This window comes from Myotis daubentonii, chromosome 16, assembly GCF_963259705.1.
Source record: "Myotis daubentonii chromosome 16, mMyoDau2.1, whole genome shotgun sequence".
Taxonomy (NCBI): Eukaryota; Metazoa; Chordata; class Mammalia; order Chiroptera; family Vespertilionidae; genus Myotis; species Myotis daubentonii.
The window spans coordinates 37,001,975-37,024,588 of record NC_081855.1 but is presented as its reverse complement, the minus strand read 5'-3'; the positions used below and the strand labels follow the sequence as shown (position 1 = coordinate 37,024,588).

General features: G+C 37.2%; 1 protein-coding gene and 1 pseudogene across 5 annotated transcripts in view; one reads left to right on the top strand and one right to left on the bottom strand.

Annotated features, from left to right (window-relative positions):
* NSF (N-ethylmaleimide sensitive factor, vesicle fusing ATPase) overlaps window positions 1-22,614 on the top strand; it is a 128,090-nt gene that overhangs the window by 19,965 nt on the left and 85,511 nt on the right. For all 5 annotated transcript variants that reach the window (XM_059669828.1, XM_059669829.1, XM_059669830.1 and 2 more), the window contains exons 4-8: window positions 1,206-1,245; window positions 2,361-2,527; window positions 6,161-6,268; window positions 7,903-7,978; window positions 10,253-10,408. In XM_059669828.1, the coding sequence (XP_059525811.1) occupies window positions 1,206-1,245; window positions 2,361-2,527; window positions 6,161-6,268; window positions 7,903-7,978; window positions 10,253-10,408 (547 nt within the window). The remainder of the gene's footprint in view (window positions 1-1,205; window positions 1,246-2,360; window positions 2,528-6,160; window positions 6,269-7,902; window positions 7,979-10,252; window positions 10,409-22,614) is intronic.
* Window positions 6,428-7,269, bottom strand: LOC132218535 (transcription factor BTF3-like; annotated as a pseudogene).

Here is a 22,614-nt window from a genome sequence, read left to right as displayed (position 1 = left end):
CTGTGTGTGGGATGGGATATTACAGAAGAGGGGTGTGAAGGGCAGAGAGGAGGGAGAGTGACCTATGATGTAAGGGAGAGCACTTAATGTATACATTTAAAATTCAGCATCCTCTTAGCTATCCACCACAAAACCCACAATGTTCGGATGAGTAGACAAACTATTGATTTTCAGCCAAAAATTATTTTTCTCACTGTTCTTTGGAGTGTTATCAGTGGTTACTAATTTTGAATCTATACCAAGCCAGTCCCGAATTCCTGCCTAAACACAGTCTGGGTCTGCCTCCATACATTATTGCCATTGTAACCATTCTCGACCTGGAGAGAAGCCGAAGCCTGGCTGCAAATGCCTGAGAATCCTTTGGCTGGTACACAGAGACTAGCTGTGGCCATCTAATGATTTGAATCCCTGCTTGGGTTTCAGTATACATTGTCTGACCAGTTTTAATTTGGTTTTTATGAACTGAATGTTTTTCTTTCTGTGATACTGTCACAAACAGTGTAACTAACCCCAGTGCATTTAGATACTGAACTATCTGATACTACAAAGAGGGTCAGGAGAGTTATACTACGCAAATGAGCATCTACTCAGTGGTGCCGGCTTTACTGTAAAAAGGCAAGCTTTGTGTGTTTTGGGATGGATGTGCATAATTTTCCTAGACTGCTGTCACAAGTTATACCAAGACCTGGGCGGCTGACAACAGCAGAAATTTCTTCTCACGGTTCTGGAGGTGGGAAGTCTGAAATCAGTGTGTCAGCATGCCACACTCTCTCTGAAGGCCCTCGGGAAAATCTCTTCCATGCTTAGCTGCTGGTGTTGCTCACCATCCTTGTTGTCCTTTGACTGGTAGATGTATCACTTCATTCTCTGCCTCCTTCGCCTCATGACTTTCTACCCATGTATCTGTGTGTCTTCTCTTCTTATAAGGACAACAGTCATCTTGGCTTAGAACCCATTCTAATTTGATATAACCTCATCTTAACTTGATTCCATGTGCAAAGAGCTTATTTTCAAATACAGTCACATTCACAGGTGCCAGGACGAAGACTTCAACATATCTGTTTGTGGGACACAATTCAACATAAAAGAGTATACGATGTTTTGGTCTTTGAATGTATTCCTGAAATTCAGGGAAATTCCTCATTTATCTAATTTTGATTGATTTGACTTTAAGTGTCTATTTTTTTTTCTCTTTTATTTTACAGCGAAAATGGGCTGGACTTTCTATTGGGCAAGAAATAGAAGGTAGGTAAATATTTTAGCTACCTGAAGGAGATTTTCTTTATGATTTTCTCATAGTTCTGGAGATCTGTACAATTTCCTGTTACTGGTTGTTAGGTCATTGCACATTCATTATAATCTTACTAGAGGCCCAGCACAGGAAATCTTGTGTGGTTAGGGTCCCTAGGCCTAGCTTGCGATCAGGGCCATGTTCTGCCCGTTTGCCAGTCCCCAGTTCCGCCCCGCCCCCACCACCAATCCATTGGAGCCTGAGGGCCAAAAGGAGGGACCAAGAGGTCTGCCTTCCACCCGCTTGCCAGTCCCCACTGCGCCACTCAACCCAGTTTCCCTGTTAGCCATCCCCTGATCAATCGAAGCCTGAGGGCCGGCGAGGGGGAGGGACCAAGAGATCTGCCTTCCACCTGTTCGCCAGTCGCCACTGCTACTGATTGATTGGAGCCTGGCCGCCCTGATCAGGGTGTTGGGGGCAAACCGGCCTAGATTAGGCCGGTTCGCTGGCTGCAGTGGGCGTCATAGCGACCGGTCATTAGGTCATTATGTTTGATGGCATTATGGTCTCTGGCTTTTTATATATATATAGGTTATTGGTTAGATCTATGAAACTGTTGTTTTAAGGAAGATTCAGAGGCCTTTTGGAAGTGGCAGGGGGCTGTGATTTCCCCACAAGAGTTGGGTGAGGGAGGAATAAAAGGAGAAGGAGAGTGTCGTTCAGTATGTTGGAATTGATTCAGATGGGGAAGAACATCTCTAGTGATTATTACTATGTTTTAAAATCTGTGCCTGTGTCTCTTAATGAAAGTCATGTATGTAAAGCTTCGTCTTTACATGGGAGAGGTAGAAACATAAATGATGAGGGAGATTCTTCTATTGGCTGCCTCCTGCACGGCCCCCACCCGGGATCAAGCCCACAACCTGGGCATGTGCCCCTGACCGGAATCGAACCCAGGACCCTTCAGCCCACAGGGCTCTATCCACTGAGCCAAACCGGTTAGGGCTGTAAAGCCCCCTTTTGGTTAAGTTCTGTTAGGATTCATTTTGGCGAAACTTTTAGTTACTTGGAACACAGCAAGTATCTGGTGTCCCTGTGATTTTTAAAAATGCTTCCTTTTTAACCCTAGTGTCCTTATATACGTTTGACAAGACCAAACAATGTGTTGGCACAATGACCATCGAGATTGATTTCCTGCAGAAAAAAAGCATCGACTCCAATCCTTATGATACCGACAAGATGGCAGGAGAATTTATTCAACAGTTCAACAACCAGGCATTCTCAGTGGGACAACAGGTAGCTTGAAATTTTCTTTCCTTGCTTTCTCTTTATAGGCATTCTAATCCCTGCAGTTGTCCAAAAATTTTTCTACTTTTAAAAAACTGAGAGGAGCTTTGCATATGAACAGGTGTATCTAAGATGAGTGTAACAAGTGAGGGAAATGTTTAGAAAAATTCTAAAGACACCTTAGGTTACAATGTAATGTATAATTACATCAGCTTTTCCATTTGTAAATTGGGAACATACATGTCTCAAATTTCTTCTTTGCTTATTGTGGGGGCATTTGTTTAGTCTTTGGGTGCCTTTCTCTTTAATGATATATTTCTGTAGAAAAGTAGTTCTTAACTTTTTTTTGGTTATGAACCTCTTTGAGAATCTTAAGGAAATTATGTATGTATATTTTCAGGTTTTTCATAGAACCTCTGAAGCCCTGATTTTCTCTTTTTTAAAATGGTATTGCTGATGATGGCTGTTTGTTTGGACTTCACTTAATATCATATCGTTAACTTCCTAGGAAGAAATCTGTCCTTTTAAAATTGTACTCTTAAAAAATATGTGAATTTATAAATTGCTCTTTGTTTGTACACTTCCTATATAATAAAGAGCTAATATGCTAATTAGACCGAACAGCAGAAGCACCATCTGGACGACCATCCGGATGACCTTCGGACAAAGCTGGGGCTGTGGGGGTCGAGGCAGCCGGGCTGTGAGGGCCGAGCCTCTTGCACGAATTTCATGCATCAGGCCTCTAGTAAATACATAAGTAATTATTGCTCCTTTACCCTTACATTTGTTCCCTTCTTTGTGACTTTTCCTAACCATTCCTAATTCCTTCCTCCTATCATAGCTCCATAGCCATGGTCCTCAAAGTGTGGTCCTAAGGCTCCTGAGGGTCCCTGAGGCTCTTTCAGGGGGTTTGCAAAGTCAACAGCTATTTTCATATTAATACTAAGACATATGTGTCTTTTTCCTCTTATTCTGTCTGGACAGTCATTCTTCTGTTTGGCCTAAGTAGCATATTAGCTCTTTATTATATAGGATGAGCAAATGGTGCAGTTTTGTAGATATGTGCTAGTGCAGCAATCAGCTGCTAAAACAGTCATGGAGGCCAGCTGTCTTCCATTAAAGAGATTTGTGAAAAGTGACTGTCACTCTTCCAACTTGTGTGTTTTTTATTTTGGACAGTAGAGAGTATTTTATAAACTAAAAATTTTATTTTTGTTAACACATCATGGATTTATTAGTTAATTTTAGATTAATAAATAAAATTTAAGTTCTTTTGTTCTAATTTCTAATATAGTAAATATCAATAGATATAACCTATATAAACAAAAGCTTTTTTGGGGTCCTCAAAAATTTTTATTTTAACATTTTTATTGATTTCAGAGAGGAAGAGAGAAGGAGAGATAGAAACATCAATGATGAGAGAGAGTCACCAATCAGCTGCCTCATGCACGCCCCACAGTGGGGATAGAGCCCACAACACCTGCATATGCCCTGACCGGGAATTGAACTGTGACCTCCTGGTTCATAGGTCAACGCTCAACCGCTGAGCCATGCCGGCTGGGCAAAAATTTTTATTCTTATAAAGGATCCTGAGACTAAAATATTTGAGAATCCTTCCTTATAGCATTCTGATCTCTATTACCTAACCTGGACTCCCTTGCAGTCTCTCACATGGGAAGGTATGTAAGATATGGAACAAGAGAAGCGGTAGAAAGAACGAGTGTTGGAGTGAAAGAGTGTTATTTATTTTCATCCTCTTTTTCAAAGGCATAGATCTGGAACAAGACTAAGAATTTGATAGCCCATACATTATAATATCAAACCTTTGTGAGTAGAAACTGAATTAATGATAGACAGGAAAAGGATACAGTACATTTATTATTATTTTTAAGGATACTAGAATTGGTATGAACCTCAGAGTTTATCTTATCTAACCTCCTCATTTTGCAAATGAGGAATTTTAGGTCCAGAGAAGGTAAATTACATACCCCTGGCTACACATCCAGGGGCATAACTGAGACAAGAATCCATTAGTCAAGTGATCAGTTAATTAAACAAATATATATATATTGAATACCTGATATGTTCCGGCCACCATTTTAGGCACTGCAGATCAGCAGTGAACAAAATACACATAATCCCCACTCTCATAGAACTTACTTTCTAGTTTGGGAAGACAGGAAATAAGAAAAAAATGCCATGAACTTGAAGTACTTTGATGTAAATTGGATGATGCACTAGGGAGCCACTGTGGAGCTACTTTGATCCAGGAAGGCTCTCCAAGAGGACCTTTAGCTGAAAATTTGTTGACTACCTATCCATTGCATTTGGGGCTATACCATATTCCTCTGGATTCCTATACTTTTGGACTGATAGTTCAGCTCAAGTCATCTTGCTAAACTTCATTATTGTGGGGTTTTTTAAAATATATTTTTATTGATTTTAGAGAGGAAGGGAGAGGGAGAGAGAGATAGAAACGTTAATGTTGCGAGAGAATCATCGATCCACTGTCTCCTGCATAACCTCTATTGGGGATCAAGCCTGCAACCCAGGCATGTGCCCTGACTGGGAATCAAACCATGACTTCCTGGTTCCTAGGCCGATGCTCAACCATTGAGCCACACTGGCTGAGCTAAACTTCATTGTTTTTTTTTTTTTTAATATATTTTATTGATTTTTTACAGAGAGGAAGGGAGAGAGATAGAGAGTCAGAAACATCGATGAGAGAGAAACATCAACCAGCCGCCTCCTGCACATTGCCCACTGGGGATGTGCCCGCAACCCAGGTACATGCCCTTGACCGGAATCGAACCCGGGACCTCTCAGTCCGCAGGCTGACGCTCTATCCACTGAGCCAAACCGGTTTTGGCAAACTTCATTGTTTTTAACCTTCTCCTTTAGCTTTAGTATTTTAATAGAAAATGCTTGGAAGAATGTTTAATAGAAAATGCTTTAGTATTTGTAATAATTTAAACCTAATAACATGTGGATGTCTGTAAACTCATGAAATAAAATCCTCCATAATACAGAGAAGAAATAAATATCTTACCCCAAATCACTGTTGTTAGTATTTATTCCCTTTCAAAGTAAATGATAGTAGCAGGATTGACAGTCAACTTTGCCTGTTATGTTTATTGTTATACCCCAGCATGTGAAGAGGGCCTAGCATGTGAAAGGCACTCAGTAAATACTTGGCAGATGGATGCATCAGACGCTGTCTCTGTATTCGTGTGGCAGGCATTTGGTATTGGTTTTAGAAAAGCATGGATATCAGTCTCAGACCCAGGCTGACTCATGGCACTGTCATTTACTGTGACTCTGGGTCAAATTGCTCAGCCCATCTCTGGCTCTCAGCTTCCTCACTAGTTAAAACTGAGGAATAATTTCTGTTTCCAAAAGAGTTTGTGAATATTAATTACATAACCTCCTGTGGTGATTGTTAGGTACACAGCAAATAACTCAATAAATATTAGTTCCCTTTTCCTCTCATTGGCTAGTCGGCAGTTTGTCCATGGAGCAGATATAAGAGGAATACATAGGACAAAGCTGCTTTTCTGCATTTAGAGAACATTGCTGATGATATAAGAGTGAAGTCATTGTATCATAAAGTAATTTTTCTGCCCTTTCCTCTTTTCTACATAGCTTGTATTTAGCTTCAATGAAAAGCTTTTCAGCTTAGTAGTAAAGGATATTGAAGCCATGGATCCCAGCATCCTGAAGGGAGAGCAGGGGACAGGTAAAAGACAAAAGGTATGTTTTATTTATAATTTTTATTTGATAATCTCTATGCTGTGAATTGTGCAGATAAATAGAATTTTCCTACCCATTCTCTTGCTCAGTGATTTCTTTCATATTATGCACTCTTTCTTTTATGATAGTGGGGAGAAAAAATTGCTTTTATAGCAAGCATTATTATTCTTTTTTATTAACCTGTTTCAAACTTTATTCCCAAGCTTCTTCAGCTTAATTAGCTGCAAAGAATGATTTATGTATAAGCAAAAACTGAAAAGAGCTGCAATGTCCAGGGGCATTGGGCTAAAAAATATTAGAGATCTAGATTTTATCAGATCCATAAACAAAATTTGAAAAAGCAGTCATAATATAAAATAATAGCTCCCAGAAACTTCTTCAAGTTTATCTTCTTCAGAAGTTGACTCAATTCAGTTTGCTTCATTCTTGGAAGCCTCATCAAAATTCTCCCCAAGATCTGGAACTTCATCATCATCATCCTCTGCAGTAGCAATGGCGCGTTTCCATCCACAGATTGTTTGGGCAGAGCTTCAGCCAGTCTCCTTAAACTAGTCAGACTGTCTGCACTGAGCTGGTTTAAGATGCTAATAGCATTTCTGTCAGCTGTTTTGTCTCAGCATGGCCTGTAATGGTGAAAGTGTTCGCTGCCAGAGATGCCTGAACTTTAGGGTTATTAAAGTGGATCACTGTCCCTTGGTTTGTAAACATATTTACCTCTTTAATACCAGAGATATTATTTACCCCTAACTTCTTTAGGGAGACTGAAGTTTTTTATCATCTGCTGTAGCTGTTCTGTGAACCACCTTCTTCTTTCTACGAGCAGTTCCTTTCCCACCAATGTGCACTTGTGCCTGCAGTTTGGCGAGTTTCTCTTGGTTCATGATAGTTTCTTTCATCTTGCTGGAGAGGAAATGGGGCTGCGCGGGGGACTAGGGCTGACGCTCAGGGGGTCTAGGGCAGACCAGCTGAGAATAAGCACACACACGCGGGGACGCAAGATGGCAGCTCAGCAAGTATTATTATTAAAATACTAGAGGCCCCGTGCATGAATTCGTGCACGGGTGGGATCCCTTGGCCTGGCCAGAGATCGGGGCTAATCAGGGCCTTGTCGCCTAGTCATCCCTCCCCGCGGGAGGTTGGCCGGCCAGCTGGGGGGAGGGACCACCAGAGGTTGGCTGGCTGCAGGACATTGGCTGTGGGAGTGCACTGACCACCAGGGGCAGCTCCTACATTGAGCATCTGCTCCCTGGTGGTCAGTGCACGTCATAGTGACCGGTCATTACGGTCGACCAGTCATAACGGTTGCTTAGGTTTTTATATATATAGATGGCATAAAATACACTTATTTGCAAACCTACTAGTAATTTGAAATTTGTAATCCTGGTTGAATAATATGTATTGATAATATGTGTATAATAAATAATAATAAGACAGGTATTATGAAAAGATATATGCATTGAAATAGAGAAAACTGGAATAATTGTAAGGTAGTTATGCAAAAGTAAATGTAACTTAAATGATAGTTTGAAGATTTGTTCTGCTCAGAGAGACATCATGTCCTCTTTGTTTTTGACTTTGCTTTAAGAAGTCCAGAAGTCTGCTATTAGACTACTAATTATTGTCTTTCTGTACAGATTGAACTAGGGCTGGTTCTTGGAAATAGTCAAGTTGCATTTGAAAAAGCAGAAAATTCATCACTCAATCTTATTGGTAAGACTTACAGTTTTTAGAAGATTCTGAATAACTCTGTTATACGTGATTCAACTACAGTGATTTTCAAGTGGCAAAGAGAATAGGGGCATCGCCCTTGAGAAAGCTTTTCACAAAATCACAATGAGCTAATGTAAGTTTAGGCTTACAGAAGATTTGCAAAAGTAGTTTAGAGTTTCTGTATACCCTTTACTAGCACCCTCTGATGTTACATGTTAAATAACCATAGTACGGTTACCAAAGCTAAATTATCATGGTTACATTGCTGCTAACTAAATAGAGACTTCGCCAGTTTTTTATTATGTCCTTTTTCTCTTTCAGGATCTAATTCAGGACCCACATTGCATTTAGTTGTTTAGTCTCCATAATCTTCTCCAGTCTCTGACAGTTCCTCAAACTTTCATGGTCTTGTATGACCTTGAGAACTGGTCAATTATTTTGTAGACTGTCCCTCACCTGGTTGTATGTTAAATGCAATACTAGTGTCACTTTTGTTAGTGATGGAGTTAAATGATGAATGTGCAGGTAAAGAAAGTCTTTCCAACAGATTCATTGTGTAGTCCTATTCTTTTATATTAGCCCCACTTTTAAAAGCAGGTTGAGCTTTAAGAAGAGGAACCCACCAGAATTATAATGCCATTAACTTTACAGCAGTTATTATTTTTTATTAATTTAATAACTAAGTTGATGTTTACTCCAATAGAAAGTAGAGAATTTTCTTTGGTTGCATACTATCATATCCAAGGTTATTTAATTTTCTTGGAATGTATAGCCTTTTTTAATTCATAAATTATTATTCCCTCTTATTGTTTTTTCTTAATTATAAAGTAAAATATTTTATAAAATATGAATAAACACTCAAACACAACTCACACTTTTAAAATTTTTTAAGTTGATTCTGTTTTCATACTATTTTATAATTTATTCTTTCTGATTAATGTATTTCAACCATCTTAATAAATACACCTTTCAACATTAATTTTAATAACTGTGTCATATTATGGGTGTGGGATATATCAAAATCTGTTATTTTTTTATTTTTAAAATATATTTTATTTATTTCAGAAAGGAAGGGAGAGGGAGAGAGAGAGAGAAACATCAATGATAAGAGAGTATCATTGACCAGCTGCCTCCTGCATGCCCCTTACCCGGTATTGAGCCCGCAACTCGGGCATGTGCCCTGACGGGGAGTCAAACAGTGACCTCCTGGTTGAGCCACGCTGGCTGGACTCAAAATCTCCTGTTACTGATCAAATATATTTCTACAGTGTATTTTATGTTTTGTACACTTTTTTTTTTTTATCTCAGAGGAATTGTGTGACTTTCATACAGTGTGAGTATTTCTAAGTAATTTTTGTGAAGGTGTTATGGGTTTTTCCCTGTGGAAAATAAAATTGTGGTGATTTAGCATACAGTAAGTTTGGCCACAAGAGGGCAGTAGAGTGTAAGAAAAACATTTTCTGTAGCTTTGTAAAGGAAATGTTAAGTCCACAAAACTCTAACCATAAAACTACCATTTAAGATAAATTTTTTCTAACGCAACCTTTTCTACCCTAATTTAATAAAACCTATAACATTAATTTTTTTTATTTATAGTAGTGTATTCCAAGGCATTTTTATTCTTTGTATTTGTGATAGTTAATGTGGTTCTCTGGAGTTACTTTAGGTGGCACTATGACATTTAAGTGAAATAATTTGTGTCTGAAAGAATTTGAAAACACCAATTTTGAAATCATTAGACATTAGGATGATTTTAGACTTTGATGTACAAGTGAAGAAAAGCAAATAAGACACCAAACTTAGTGCATTTTCTCAGGCTGAGGGGTTCATATACTCAATTATAAATTTAATCTAGATAAATACATGTATTTTTAAATACACTTGCCTTAGGAGCCTTGAGGGACCGCTAGATTTCAGTTACATTTCTGGCAGCTGGTGTTGTCTTCATCAGATATGCACATGGTGTTTCTTCTAATCAACCAAATTAGTTAACTTGGTTAGGATTCCATGGATTGATTACAAATGGACTACAGCATGAGTTTAGCTAGTCATTTTGAAAGTTTTTTTACTGACCCTAAAGGGAGACCAGACAAAATAGTTAACATAGCAAAACTCATTCTTCTTAGAAAAGCAGCTAAGAGCATGTTGTTCATCTTTGTACAAGGGTAGCCTCTCTTTGTTCATTGAGGATGCCCCATGAGCTCTGTCTGTCTGTCTTTTTACACTTACTGATGAAGTTCTTGTTTCACATTTGATTATCTTTGTTTAACATAGGCAAAGCTAAAACCAAGGAAAATCGCCAGTCTATCATCAATCCTGACTGGAACTTTGAAAAAATGGGAATAGGAGGTCTGGACAAAGAATTTTCAGATATTTTTCGACGAGCATTTGCTTCCCGAGTGTTTCCTCCAGAGATTGTGGAACAGATGGGTGAGTTTAAAAAGGAGAACTTGATAAAACCTTATATTGTTTTTTAAAAATAAATGTCATGAAGTCTCTTTTCAGTAATGTTTTAAAATTATTCTTCAGACCTTCCAAAGTGTTTTTCTCTTTTAACTTCTTCTAAAAATTTTTTTTTCCCTAAAAAAAAAATCTTTGACAAGTTAGAAGTTTAAAATTACATTTTAAATGTATGGAGAAATTATAGAAATATTTGTGGTTTTGCTCCATTTTTAAAATTAATTAATTAATTAATTAATTTACTTATTCAGGTCTGTTTTTCTACTGTATATATTTAGACATATCATTTTATTTAGTTATTTTAATGTTTAATTAGGGAATATTTAAAAATTTCACCCAACTCTAAAGATACACTATGGGTCAGATCTTGCCTGCTGGATAATTATTATCTATTAGACTGTGGGCATTTTCTAATATTAGCTGCTGCTGCTTTGTAGTGTGCTATTGCATTACTTAATTAGTACATCTTCGCCGAAACCGGTTTGGCTCAGTGGATAGAGCGTCGGCCTGCGGACTGAGAGGTCCCAGGTTCGATTCCGGTCAAGGGCATGTACCTGGGTTGCGGGCATATCCCCAGTAGGAGATGTGCAGGAGGCAGCTGATCGATGATTCTCTCTCATCGATGTTTCTAACTCTCTATCTCTCTCCCTTCCTCTCTGTAAAAAATTAATAAAATATATTTTAAAAAAAAAATTAGTACATCTTCATACCTAGTAAATGGATACTTGGTATGTTTTTAAGTTTGTTAAGTTTGATCCAATAAGACAAATGCAAGGTATACATAGGCATTTCCATATTACATACAAAAAATGCACTATTCATTTATCACTTTCACCTTGAAGGTTTATTTAACTTATCTGTGTGAAGTGGCGTTATTTGCCCTAGTGGAAATGCTGTCATGACTGTTTTCATATCCATATTATAGGTTGGATTGGAATGTGAGCCACAGAATATCTCAGAAAGGAATTTATAACATAACAGCTTCTGGCAGACTATTAGTATAAAAACAGTATCCAAAAAAACCCTGAAGGAATATGAATATATTACTCCTCTCACCCCCATCATTCTTTATCTTTCAATTGCTACTTGGAGATAAAAGTATATTCATAATGGTGGGGATAAGAACTGCTTTCTAGGCACTAAGGGCTTGGTTCTATTAGCCTCCTATTGTTGGTAGCTTTTCTGCCTGGTCGCTCACTCTGATAAATTACAGGCATAGCACACACCTGTTCACTGGGTAAAGGTCGAATTTGGAATTGGATTAAGAGAAAATGACAGAGAACCTCATCACCTGAGTTTTATACACCTTGAAATGGCAATAACATACTTTTTTATCTGAAAGATACAAAGGCCAAGTCCATAAAAAAATAATTTTAATTTGGAAAATAGTAAAAAGCATGATAGTTCACTGTCTTGGCAATGTATATTTTGAGGCATAATAAATCCATAAGGCTTTTTTGATCAAGATATGAAAATATTGCCGAAACCGGTTTGGCTCAGTGGATAGAGCGTCGGCCTGCATACTGAAAGGTCCCAGGTTTGATTCCGGTCAAGGGCATGTACCTGGGTTGCGGGCACATCCCCAGTGGGAGATGTGCAGGAGGCAGCTGATCGATGTTTCTCTCTCATCGATGTTTCTAACTCTCTATCTCTCTCCCTTCCTCTCTGTAAAAAATCAATAAAATATATTAAAAAAGAAAATATTAAGTATATTGTAAGTATAGGCAGAGATAAAAGGATTTCAAATGTTGTAATTTATTCTTGTAGAATATTTTTTCTGGATTTTAAGAGCGAGCTCTGATATAGAAAGAGTCTAATGATTCTGTTTCTTTGAGCATCATACTATCCAGCCAACAAGCAGAAGAAAAACTGCTTCTGTAAAGCCATGCTTTTAAACTATATTATGAATATTTTCTCACCATTGGACACTGTGGAGGATTCAGCTATTCAGACACTAGTTTTGTGTTTGTGCATTGTCTAAACCCTGCTCATTAGGGCCTCTGTCTGAGTTAGGCAGTTCATAAAGGAGTAAAACTCATATTGGTTGATTTGTGATTTTGCCACCTGTCAAAGAATTTGAAATTAAACCAGAACAGAGACAGCATTCTGAGTGACTTTAGTCTGTGTTTCTGCAACCCATATTGAAAATGATTAAATTATAATAGTATGCTTTCATTTTTATTAACATGCCTTTTGACTAAGGACCATTGGTTTGAATTTTGTTTGTGAGTGCTACTACCCAGAACTCTTTTTATGTACTTATTTTTCTAATATTTTTACACTAATTTAATTAGACAAAAAAGAGTTCCGTCGTGTTTTTTGTTTGTTTGTTTTTGTAAGTGATATATTTTTTAGTGGCTTTTTCCCATCAAGAAGCATGTGCTATAAATTTGATTTAAAAGAGAGTAAATATAAAGCTACCTTGGCTTTTGAGCTGGATTGAAAGACATTGTCTTTATTCTGAATAAAGATTCTCAGTGTCCTAAAGCTACTTATTTTAATGTTAAAATGGCTGTGAACTAATTCTCTTGCTATGCATGTGTCATTCCCTATTTTCCAATAGAGGCTTCTTTTTTACTTTTAATTTTGAGGACTTATTGCACTCCAAGAACAGTGTGATTATAAAGTTCTCATTAGGCAGTGGTAAAGATATATAAAAAATACAAATTGCTACTTTTAGATAGAATATAAAATAATGCTATATAAGTCCTTCTTATATATACCTTGTGTTCTTTTACCCTGCCAGGTAGAAACAAAATTGGTTGATAATTTTGCTTACTCTTGGTTAACTAAATAGATAAACCTGTATGGTTGTGGGATCCAGTTGGACACTGGGAATGATTAGTTAAATCAATTCAAATGGAAAAAAAAAAGATTAGAAAAGAATAATTATGGGGCTGTTTTGTTTCGATTTAAGCAGAGAACTTTTTTTACTTTTGGCTTGAGACCAAATCATTATCTTTTCCATGAAGTCTAGAGTTATGTCTACTTTGCAAACAGGAATCTTAACTAAATGGATCTTTTTGCCTGTACATCAAAGTTTGAAGCTCAAAAAGTGATAAATTTAGAATTCTATTGTGCCATGTTTATGATACTAATAATTATGCTTTTAGGTAATATAGTTCTTTCTTTTTTGCTTGTAAAACTTCATGTTTCTTTTAAAATTGAAACTATAGTTAGATACATGCAGAATGTTGCTGATGAGATGTAGGAAGACAAAAGGACTAACGAGAGAGAGGCATACAGTTATGAACAAAATTGGGGATCAGATGAGGTAATATACATGAAATAAGTGTCCTATACAGGATGGGGCAAAGTAGGTTTATAGTTATGAGTATGCAAAACAGAGTTTATTCTTGCATTATTATTTATTAATTGTTGTATTATTTTTCATACGAGCAGCTGCAAACCTACTGTTATGTTAGTTTCCAATCTTTTAGTTTCTCTCTTGAAGTATTTTAAATTATGTAATATATACCTTGCTGTTTTTGTTATAATATTTTTATAGAATTCTAATTTAGGAAAGCCTTAAATGGGAAAGGAAGTCACAAACCGTCCTACAGACAGAGGAAGAAAGGCCATGTGTAGAAATAGGAAAAGGGATTACATAGGGGGAATATCAGTTTTGTTTTTCTTGTTGTTGTTTTCATCAGTGTTACTATGTACATTTTCCTTGTCTGTAGCAGTTGGACTCACCCAAACCCCTGTAGGGCAGTTCTTCCTTGGAAGTATATAAAAGCATTCACAAAGAAAACTAGTTTTATACTTGCATTTAGTGAATACCAAATAACTATTTGGTCAGAATATCCTCCGGGCCCTTTAATGATGGATGTTTAGTTACAAATGACCTGAAGTCCTACTTTGTGGGATCATAGAAACACCTTTTGAGTGCCAGGGTAGAAATATGGGCATCAAGAACCAGTATCTGGAAGTACAGGTGAATAAACTCAACAGCTGACTGCCGTCCTTGAGAATACTTAGATGTCAGTTGAACATACACGTTTGCCACATTTGGTCCTTTGCATGCAGTTTTGGAGAGTGCTCAGGATAAACGATTGATTTCCTCAGTTCTCATTGTAGCTCTTTTGTTGGCAAAGAGGTTTTGCAAAGAAACTTCATTTTTCAGCACCCCTGGCAATTACCTCTAAACTGTAAATGTCACAGAGGAAAAAAACACACATACAAATCCTGTTCAAAGAACAGTGGAATAATTGTTAAAGAATCAGCATCCCTTAATGTAATTTTAGGACTAGGTTCACGAGTATCCAAGGAAAGGGGATTTGGTAGAAGTTATCCATTTAGAGCTAGAAGGAAAAGGGTGTAGAGACACTAAGTCTTCAAGCCTCATACTGTCCTTTGGTAGATCTATACCTTGTAGATATCCAGGCCACCAAGTGGGAGGAAAGCCACTTGTTATGATCTTGTGCCCCATTCTTCCAAACAGACAGTGTGTTCTTTTTGGTGCCCTTTCCTCTGTGCCTCCCTCTTTAAGCCCATTTTCAATCTGTATTTTTAAGGTTTCTTTTGAAATTCTAGAGGAAAGCAACTCTTTTCTGCTATCATATGTGAGACTACAGTTACTCTATAAAGTAGGACTGCTGAGAGATAAGGACCCTTTCAATCACATGCAGACATCTTTCAGATGCTAAGAACAGTGCAAATAAAATAGAGTGGAAGAAAGAGCGCTAAGGTTTTGAACATGCCATATTAGGGAGAGAGGGAGTTCTTGCTAAGATTAACATAAACACTGACACTCTTAAAATGCATTTTCACACCCCCACTCATGAGCAGAGATTGCAATTTAAATGGGGGTTAAGACAGCTAGCCGAACTCCAGGGCTCTGTAAAAGGAACCCTAAGGCTAAAGAGCTTATCTGAAATTTAAAAAAAAGAAGAAAAAATGAAGCTTTCTGACATTCATCTTTTTCCCTTGTATTAGTCATAACTTGCTTTTCAGCTATATTTTAGATTTTGAATGCCAACCTGACATCTGTTCAAGTCTGCCTGTAATTTATTAGGAAAGCAAAAGAAAGCAATTGCTCGCTGGTTAGAGATGCAAAACTTCCCCCGTCTGATTTTCCACAAAGTACTTATAGATGATACTTGGATATGAGGAATGTAACAGTTTAATAATTTACTAATTCTAACTTCAGGTTGGGAACTGTATAAAGTTTTTTTTTTTAATTAGAAGAAAATGGCTTATGATCATGTGACTTCCAAAATCTCTACAGCAGAATTTAGAGATTAAGCATAAATTCTAAAAAAATAAAAAATAAAATACTATTGGTATAAATTGAAATTTTTAACCTTGAATTAATTTTACCATTGGTTTTAATTTTAAAAGTTGAATTTACTTACACTTGAATAGAAATCATGTGGCTGTGCCTATATCTCAATCAAACTATATGCAAATTCAGCTGGCATTTTTTATTTATAGACAAATTTTAGAGAAAAATCTTTTGGGGATGCAGAATTGTCTATAATGTCACCAATGGATTAGTCACCAATGGCAACTATAGTTGAGTTATGTATAGACCAATAATTTGGTCACTATAAAGTTGAAGTCTAAGTTTGAACCTAGTAAAGAAATAATTAAACTGTGCTATGTTCTCCTATCCTCATTGTGGAATATAGTGGAGCAAATCTTAAAGTGATATAGCTCTAAATACACAGATATATTTGTTGTATGAAAAAAAAAAAGTAAATGCATTATAAAAGTCTCTACAGACACAGGCTGAACTGGAAAAAAAAATTGTTTGCTCCTGTGAAAAGGAAGTTAGGGTGGGAAATAAAGGGGAGATTTTTGTTCTTTTACTCTGCGTGTTTTGCTGTGATACTAGATTTCTACTTGTGTAATTAAAAACACAAACAAAAAGATATTATCTCAGGCTATTTCTCTCTCATGGTAGCTCCACTGTCAGCACAGCAAGGGAGCAGGGGAATAGGTGTGTCTCATTCCCTTCATGAAGTTTCCTTGGAGGAAACTAGCACAGGGGAAAAGCATTCCCAGGGCATTGATGGCAGTTCCTTACAGATGCAGAAAACTGTGGCCCAAGGTCACTAAGCAAATCACAGGCAGAACTGGTACTAGAACTTGGTTCTCCTGGCTCAGGAACCCTGAAGCAGGAGAAGGAGAAATTATTTACTAAGTTTGTACAGTAATAAGTTACCAGAGCTGGGACTGGAAACCAGGGATGTCTGGTTCCAGAGTCTGTATTCTGAACTGCCTCTCCAGATACAGAAAGATGACGCTAAGAATCAAGTACTCAGGAAAGCCTTGAATTTTATGACAAAGAATATCCTCTGATGAGTAAAGAGTTCCACTTTTGCCTTTCCTCCCGAATTATCAGATATTTATAAAGCTTTTCATATATAAAGGTTCTGAGAACTTAGCCATGATAGGTTTGGGGTATGAAAAGGAAGAGAGGAATTATGAAAACACTGAAGGTCTATAGTTCTGGCCTCACCCCCTACCATTTCCTATATGCATTTATAAATGACAACCTTAGCATTCAGAAGTTATTCAGTACTTTCGTAATTTGCTAGAATTCTACATAGTGAGTGTATATAGAGGTAGTTATAACTACAGAAATCTGATCTTTGTATTTAGATGTCAGACAAGACCATTATTTTAACTTTCCTCTGCTAAATAGTTAAACCACCTCCTCCTTCTTTGTCTTCTTTACTCTTCCTTTCTTCTTCTTTATAAGATTAGAGGCATTTTCCAAAACCTCAGATTTTTGCCAAGGCAGTGAGAACATTGATTGAAAGCATAAAGATCTCTTTATCTGTTCAGGTTTTAAAGTTTGAGTAGAGAAACTATCTCAATTGGGATTTCTTAATTTTCTTATTTCCGGCAGGTTTTCTGGAACCTGTGGCAAAAATCAGTACCTTGGCCTTGAGTAAGAAGCCTAAGTACTCAATATATGAGAGTGAATGAACTCTCTAAGGCACTAAGGTTTTCTAAATAAGCTACTTTTCTAGTAATCTGATATATTCAAGTTGTCATGAGTTCAAGAGACATGAAGAGTTGGTGGTAGGACTGTAATATCTAATAACTCTAGCCCACTTTCTTCATGTGCTTTTTGATATCTCTCAGAAGCTCTGTTTTAAGTGAACTGTCAACTTAGAGATGGAACATACATGTTAAAATAAAATAATCATTGGAGAAAGCAGGAAGAGATTGCTAAAGTAACCCATCCTGCAGGATGACACTGAACATTGATCTTCTGTTGCTCTAAGATGATTATTTTGTAAAAGACTTTCTAGTGTACAAGACGCAACTGTGTCCAACTGTATATAGCCACCGATTAGTTTTGTTTTTACTTTGCTTTTGCTATCTATATTATAATTCAATGTGGACTTGTGTTTATACAAATTTTATTTGTATGATTTCATGTTAAACCTCAAATAAATGCATATATATATATATATATATATATATATATATATATATATATATATATATATACTGTTGACCACTCTTGAAATTTCCTCTTTACTTGGTTTCTCTCACTGTCGGGATTTCAGATTTTCCTTTACCTCTCTGGCTGTCCCTCCTCGGTGTCTTTTGTGTCCTTTACCATGTTGGAGTTCCTCGGGAGTCTCTCTAAGACCTATTCTTCCTCACTCTAATTATTTTCTCCAAAATTGATCACATGTATCTGTAGCTTCGATTAGTATCTTTATGTCATTCACTCTCAAAGATGCATATTCTATCTCAGTCTCGGTTTAGAGCTCTGGATATTTATCAGCATATGGTCTCATGATCACAAAGGGAGTTCAAAATTAAACTCATTCAACTGCCCCCATCCATCTTCCCTAAACATGCTTCTACCTCTGTGTTGTCTATCTCAGGCAGTGCTCTAGCCGAAAACTTTCCGTAACTCCTCTCTTCCCCTCACCTCCCACTTCCTGTCAGTCACACAATAGACTGTCAGTGCTGCAGTCCCCTCAATATCTCCAATCTGCCCCATTCTCTCCATCTCCCCCACCACTACCTTCCTTCAGGACACCATTATCTCTCGCCTGAATTGCTCCATAAGCCTTCAGCCTTGCCCTTCTCTAATCCATTCTCCACACTGTAACTGGAGCGATTTTTATAAAAAGGCAAGTCTGATCCTGTCACTCCACTGGTTAAAACTCTTTAGTAGCTCTCCTTAACTCCTTCCATGGCTTACAAGCTCTATGTGGTATGGCCCCTGCCAAACTTTCCCGCCTGTCAGCCTGTGCCCCTCCCCATGCTCTGGGTTCAGCCACTGCTCTGGGTTCCAGCCAGCCTGTGCTATTTTCAGGTCCTCTAATTTGCCATGCTACTGTCTCTTACCTGCTTTATATCCAAGGTTGTTTGTTCACCATCTTTTTATCTAACTCCTCCCTTTAGGCTGCAGCTTTTTTCAGGGTGTTTTTGGCTTTAGTGTTGCTCCTCTGTGTTCCAATAATCCCATATGTTCTTTTATGCATTATTACATTGTAATATAATTGCTCATTACATGTCTATATTCCAGACTTTTCTTCCCATGTCTGTACCCCCAGAAGAAGAAACATTGCTCATTTTGACACTAGTATATTTTCTGCTCCTGGCATGGTGGCTGCTCATATGAATTTTTAAGAAATGAATAATGCCAAGAACTTGATTAACCTCAGTTGTAGAACACTTCGACAGTTAGACCCACCTCCTGCCCTCAGTATGCTTCCAGTGTATTTGGGAACAACATTATTATTTGCACATCCCAAAGTAGTATCTTATAAAACAAGGCACATTGTGAACCAAAGTAGCAAAGTAGGCAATATGGGGAAGCAGCAGATATGTTGAAGCAGTAAAGACTTGAGGCACATCCTTTATTTAGTTATTTATTTTAAATATGTATATATCTATTTTTATTAATTTCAGAGAGGAAGGGAGAGGGAGAGAGAGAGAAACATCCATGATGAGAGAGAATCATTGATTGGCTGCCTCTTGCACGCTCCCTACTGGTGATCGAGCCCACAACCCTGACCGGAATCAAACGTGGGACCCTTCAGTCTGCAGGCTGACGTTCTATCCATTGAACCAAACCAGCTAGGGCAAGGCGCATCCTTTAAAGGTCACAGCAGATATTTATAATTCATTACTAAATCTATGTAGGTCCTTTTAGATTCCTTCTTAATCTAGGAAAGACCTCTTGCACTGATTTGAAATAGAGCTAAACTCCAGAAATAAGGGGAAAAGTATTTGCTTAGGTTCTTGTCACCTACTATCTGCCTCAGTAGGAAATGCCATTTTTATGTATGTGTGCTGTAAAAACAGTGTTCAAAATTAAAGGCATCGGGTCAATATAGTGTGTATTGTGCATGTGTGTGTGTGTGTGTGTGCATGCATGCATGCACATGTGTGTTTTCTTTTTTTTTTTTTAATATATTTTATTGATTTTTTTACAGAGAGGAAGGGAGAGAGATAGAGAGTTAGAAACATCGATGTGAGAGAAACATCGATCAGCTGCCTCCTGCACATCTCCTACTGGGGATGTGCCCGCAACCCAGGTACATGCCCTTGACCGGAATCGAACCTGGGACCTTTCAGTCCACAGGCCGACATTCTATCCACTGAGCCAAACCGGTTTCGGCCACATGTGTGTTTTCTATTTTACAAATTATAAGAGTAATGCATCCTCATAAAATGACACAGATATGCAGAGTGAAAATTGATATCTCCCTTCATTTTATCCACCCCAATTTTACTCCCTCTCCTAGACGGAATTGCTGGAAAGAGTTTTGCAGAAATCTTTTCAGACCTCTTTCTAAGTATTTATAACCATATGTGTTTTTGACTCTGTGAACTCTATAATGTATAGATTTATTTTTCTGTTTATAGAGAATAGCAGTCACCATTCTGTGACTCTTTACTTAATGTATCATGAAAGAATATATTGATAACATTTTATCTTTCAAAAGATAAATAGCATTAGCAAAATTCTATGTAAATAAGCCCTGTAATAGTAAATTAGTATCTCTTCCTCAGCAGTAAGAAGACTCTTGGGCACAACAAACAAAGCTGGCTTTGAGTCGGCCATTACCACTTTGTCACTTGTATACTTAGGGCCTTGAACCCTAAATTCTGTGAGCCTTGGTACCCCAACCTGCAAAGTTATTTACTTTAAAAGTTTATTGTCAAGATAGCATTAATGTGTATAAATTTTCTAACACAGTACCTGGCTCACTATCAAACACTTTCTAGATGGTATGTGATTGGTATTGTTATATTGCCAAAACGCGCTTTTATAGCTCTGTAGAAGGCAGAAATCTTTAATCCATTTACTTTAATCAAATGTTTAGATATATTCTCTTATCTTAAACTTTTATTGCTGTTGAAAATAGTTAACACGCCTTATATTATGCTGTTTTGTAATTACCCATTTTGAACAGTGTTTGTTGATAAGGTAGTCAAGGGGACACTTGGAAATATTTTTTTTAATTTGTGAACTCATACCTTGGCTGATTTATATTTACTTTTTATCACATTCCATCAGAGAGGAGCTGATAAATGTTCCACCACTTCTATAAATCTTGTCAGTTTCTTATATGTGATATACTGACTTGGAAAAACAACAACCATTTTGATAGACAAAATAGAGAATAGGATGTTGGAGGAAGGGAAATGAAAGAAAGAATGAGCAATAATGTTAGCAAAATGCTGCCCAGAACTTAACAAAAAATTATTTAGGAGAGTACTTCTACCATGATTCAACAAGACTTTTCTCGCAGTTCAATCTGATTTGTTACTTGGAGCAATCTACCTTTGATAATATGTCCATTATTTAAATTAAATAAAACTGACCAAAACCCTGCAAGAAACTTTTTAATAATTAACATGATATTTCAGGTTTTACAAAGAAGTTAGAGTAGACAGCAGTAAATTCCTTCTATACCATTTTACTAATAGTGTGAAATTTGAGATCGAAAGTTATTATAGATAATGTATTCATTACTCAAGAGATTTATATGTGACTTTGAGTTCTTCACTAATACCTCTGACTTTAACACAGTATCTTTTCTCTGGGCAAGTAATAGTTTTGAGTCCTATTTTTATTCCAGAGTGACTGAAAACTGATATATAAAGACACACACATCTGTACCTTCTATACTTGTATTTACTCGAATTTATCCATAATGATATAATTTTTTAGAACTGCTTTGATTTTAAAAAATCTATCTAGAATCCTGTCATGAGGGAGAAAACTTAGCACAACTGAAATGCCTTTTGGTAATGAATGGTTACTATAGGATAAACCTGTAATTAGTATGCTGCTAATCCACACATCAGATAGATTCAGTCAAATCTCAAATATACATAGGAGAATTATCCAAATTGCAGATTACTAGTGCATTCCAGGGACATTTCCATGGTGATCCACAACAACTTTTTTGCCTGACACTTTTTTCTTTTACTGGACTTTTCTTTCCATGAAACTTCTCTTTATTGGCTCTTGCTTTTCTGTCTGCTACCTGATTACTTTGGCTTCCTCTGCAACTCTTCATTTAGGCAACCAATTGTGGCTGTGATGAGCTTAGAAAAAGATAGGGAAGACTCACTTTACTTAGTTACAGATTTTCTGTGGTCTGATTTTTCTTTATCTGGCTAAAGAAGACTGACCATATATGATAGTAAATGACATAGAACACAGCCGTTCAAAATTCAGATTTGTCTTATAAGTGGTAATGGCTCCAGTAGGTACTGTGTCAACATAGGAGAGAAAGATGATAGTTTATTATCACAGTCTAAACTAAAGATTGAATCAGTTGACCAAATTATATTTCTCATATATATTTGGTTTTCATCCACAGGTTCTGACTCACAGCTCCCAATACACATAGGACTTCCTAAGTGTTGAGAGTGATAATGGTGGTGTTGTGTTAATAATATGTCCGTTGGCCCTGGCCGGTTTTCTCAGTGGTTGGCTCATTGGCCTGTGGACTGAAGTATCAAGGATTCAATCCTGGTCAAGGGCACATACCTCAGTTGCAGGCTCAATCCCTGGCCCTGGTCAGGGCACATATGGGAGGCAACCAATGGACATGTCTCTCTCACATTGAAATTTCTCTCTCTCTCTCTATCTCTATCCCTCCCTTCCACTCTCCCTAAAAATCAATGGAAAAAATATTCTTGGGTGAGGATGAACAAACAAACAAAAATAATAA